The following is a 3,388-nucleotide window of genomic DNA, read 5'->3' as shown; positions in this document are numbered from 1 at the left end:
CGCGCCCTCTCTGAGGGGGCCAAGGATTCGCCCCCTATAGACAGCGATGGAACCAACTGACTATGCCGGGGCGCCGGCAGCCACAGCCACTCGGTCTTGGAAGGGTTGAGTCTGAGTCTGTTCCTTCCCATCCAGACCCGTACGGCCTCCAGGCAACGGGCCATCACGTCAAGGGCATCGTTGGGGTGACCCGGGGTGGCGAACCTTTTACAGACCGAGTGCCCAAACTACAACCCAAAACCCACTTATGTATCGTCAGGTGCCGGGTGGGCATGGCCCATTGGGTAGGCGTGCTGCGGTGGTAACGGCAGACTGGGTGGGACTAAAAAGTTCAATCAATCAATTCCAACTTTGCGAGACCTTTTTTTTCCCTGTGAGAAGTTGAAATTGATCGATGGAACCTTTTTTTTTTTTTTGCACACGGTGGTGGCGGCCTAAAGCAAAAAGGTTTTATAAACCCAGCTGAAGGCCTAGGACTGGGGCGACGGCTCGCATGTCCACAGAGAGGGCTCTGCGTGCCACCTGCGGCATGCGTGCCATAGGTTTGCCACCACGGGTCTAGTTTAATTAAAATAAGGACTAAGGGTGACATGATAGCAGTGTTCCAGTATCTCAGGGGCTGCCCCAAAGAAGAGGGAGTCAAGCTATTCTCCAAAGCACCTGAAGGCATGACAAGAAGTAACGGATGGAAGCTAATCAAGGAGAGAAACAACCTAGAACTAAGGAGGAATTTCCCATCAGTGAGAACAATTAATCAGTGGAACAACTTGCCTCTAGAAGTTGTGGGTGCCTCCAACACTGGAACTTTTGAATAAGAGACTGGACTACCATTTGATTGAAGACCTCCAAGGTCTCCTCCAATTCTGTTATACTGTTATTTAGACGAATCGTAGTGTCTTTATGGGTACGTCCTCCTAGTTCTCATGGCAACATTATGGAAATAATGTGCTCGAATGTAGTCTGGATTTCCAGGAGGAAATTCCTGAGGAGCTAGAGACAAGGTAGACCTGATAGCTTGTGTGAGAGAAAGAGGATGAAGACGGCTCCTCCTTAACAGTTCCACGGTGCATGTTTTATGTGGCTGGCAGTTTGCTTTGGTTTGCCGAGATTCTGTCTATAAGTGAGGAATAATAAGGACATCGGCTTGGAAGAATCACTAATCTTTCTTGGCTTTTGGAGCCTGGAAAGGATTAGCCAGTGCTTTCTTCCAAGATAACAGAATAAGGGAAGAAAGGAGTTGGAAGGGATCTTGGAGGTCTTCTAGTACAGAGGTCCCCCAACCTTTTGGGCACTGGGGACCGGTTCCGTGGAGAGAGCTTTTTCCGGGGACCGGAGAGTGCATGGTTTTGGGGCTTTGCTAGTTTGTGCAGACCGGCTGCTGGTATGCCGCGGATCGGTACTGATCCATGGACCAGGGGTTGGGGACCTCTGTTCTAGTCCAACCTCCTGCTCGGGCAGGAAACCCCATACCAGTGGTCCCCAACCTTTGCAGCTTGGCAACCCAGCTGGGGGGGGGGGAGAGAGAGAGAGGAGAACCAGGCCTTGCAAGCGGTGGGTTAGCACATGCACGCACGCAAAGCTCCACTTGTGTGAGTGGCAGGCCAGCACGTGAGTGCATTCTTGCACAAGTTGAGCTGCGTGCATGTACCTGCGCCGGCCCACTGCTCGTGCAAATCAAGTTGCGCACGCCTGTCTGCTCGCATGGCCTGGTTCCGAACAGGCTCGGTATTGGGGCGTGGCCTGACTTGGGGACCCCTGCCTTATACCATTTCAGACAAATGGCTGTCCAGTCTCTTCTTAAAAACTTCCAGTGTTGGAGCATTCACCGCTTCTGGAGGCAGGTTGTTCCACTGGTTAATTGTTCTCACTGTCAGGGAGTTTCTCCTTAGTTCTAGGTTGCTTCTCTCCTTGGTTAGTTTCCATCCGTTGCTTCTCGTCCTGCCTTCAGGCGCTTTGGAGAATAGCTTGACTCCCTCTTCTTTGGGGCAGCCCCTGAGATATCAGAAGACGGCCATCGCGTCACTCTAAAGGAACTCTAATCTTTTATCTAAAATAAAGGAATAGCATATCTTTGGGTCCCCTTTTCCAACGGTGATGCTACAGGTCGTCCTCGACTTACAACAGTTCATTCAGTAACTCCTACAAGGGCACTGGAAAATGCCAGTTTTCACTCTTAACGACCGTTGCAGCCTCCCCACGATCACGTGATCAAAGTTCAGACGCTTGGCAACTGACTCGTCTTTATGACGGTCGCAGCGTCCCCTGGGGTCACGTGATCCCCTTTGGCGCCCTTCTGACAAGCCAAGTGCAGTGGGGGGAAGTCAGATTCACAACTGTGGCAAGAAAGGTGGGGCAAAACTCACTTCACCGACGTCTCGCTGATTAGACAAAAATTGGGGGGGCTCAGCTGCGGCCGTTAAGTCGAGGGCTGCCTGTATTTGCCCCCGGTGGGTGCATCGCACTTCATGCGCTTTCTCTTCCGTTTTGTTTCAGGTGACGGAATTTGACACGCCGTCGGCGCTTCTGTCCAATGAAAATTCCCGCTTCTCTGCCATGTTTGCCGCTGTGGAAAACAAGGTTGCCGTCAAGGGCTAAAAAAAATTCAGGGCAAAGTCACTTTAATAAGACGGAGCGTTAATCCTCCTCTGCCCGTGGCAGGGACGTTCCTCCCCTCCATTTTTTTCCCCATGTCTTTCCGAGCAGGTTGTCTTTTCACCCTTTTAATTTTTTAATTTTTTTTTTTGGATCGTGGGTCAGGATCGAGTTCTGTCTCTCTTTTTTTTTTAAAAAAAAAAATATATATATAGTACTGTAAGGAGGATTCTTCACGGTTTTTATTATGGTATTTATTTCGTATTCTCCTTAACTAATTTTTTTTTTTTTGGGCTATTAAATGCACTCTACAAAAATGGCTCAGAGAGCCACCTTATTATTATTATTATAAATGTAATCCAGAGGCCTATATCGAAGCTTTATACATGTACCGGTAGCTATATCGACACAGAATTCTGTACATAGCCTATATTTACAGTGGAAATGTAAGCTGTTTATTTTATATTAAAATGAGCGCGGTGGTTAATACCAGTGCAAATTCTTTTCTATCCTTTTATTTTTAAATATTTTTTTTGAGGGGGGTAACGTTTTAGTGGGGTTGGGGAATCTGGCTTGGGCCAAGCTGCACTGGACATTCTCTGGTGCTGGCTTTTTTTTTTTTTCCCAACTTCCCTGGGGTGGAAGTGAAAGTTTTGTGTAACTCTTCCCTCCCTCCCTCCTTTTTCACCGCCCTACGTAAAGCGTGTGGGCTCTGACAAGGGCAATCAAGTTCCTTGACAATTGTCAGATAGAAGCCACGGTTTCTCGTGGTCCTGGGCCCTGGAGGGGTTTAACG

At 48.8% G+C, this 3,388-nt stretch overlaps 1 protein-coding gene across 1 annotated transcript in view; it reads left to right on the top strand.

Moving 5' to 3' along the window:
• The window catches only part of LOC107300378 (multidrug resistance-associated protein 5-like), a 40,298-nt gene extending 37,503 nt beyond the window's left edge, over window positions 1-2,795 (top strand). The window contains exon 12 of the mRNA XM_015829713.1: window positions 2,494-2,795. Coding sequence (XP_015685199.1) covers window positions 2,494-2,595 — 102 coding nt within the window. The 3' untranslated portion in view covers window positions 2,596-2,795. The remainder of the gene's footprint in view (window positions 1-2,493) is intronic.
• The last annotated feature ends 593 nt before the right edge of the window (window positions 2,796-3,388 follow it).

The sequence above is a fragment of the Protobothrops mucrosquamatus genome, unplaced genomic scaffold, assembly GCF_001527695.2.
Source record: "Protobothrops mucrosquamatus isolate PMUCROS unplaced genomic scaffold, P.Mucros_1.0 scaffold6838, whole genome shotgun sequence".
In the NCBI taxonomy this organism is placed as follows: domain Eukaryota; kingdom Metazoa; phylum Chordata; class Lepidosauria; order Squamata; family Viperidae; genus Protobothrops; species Protobothrops mucrosquamatus.
The sequence above is the reverse complement of the archived record's forward strand: the minus strand, read 5'-3'. Positions and strand labels throughout refer to the sequence as shown.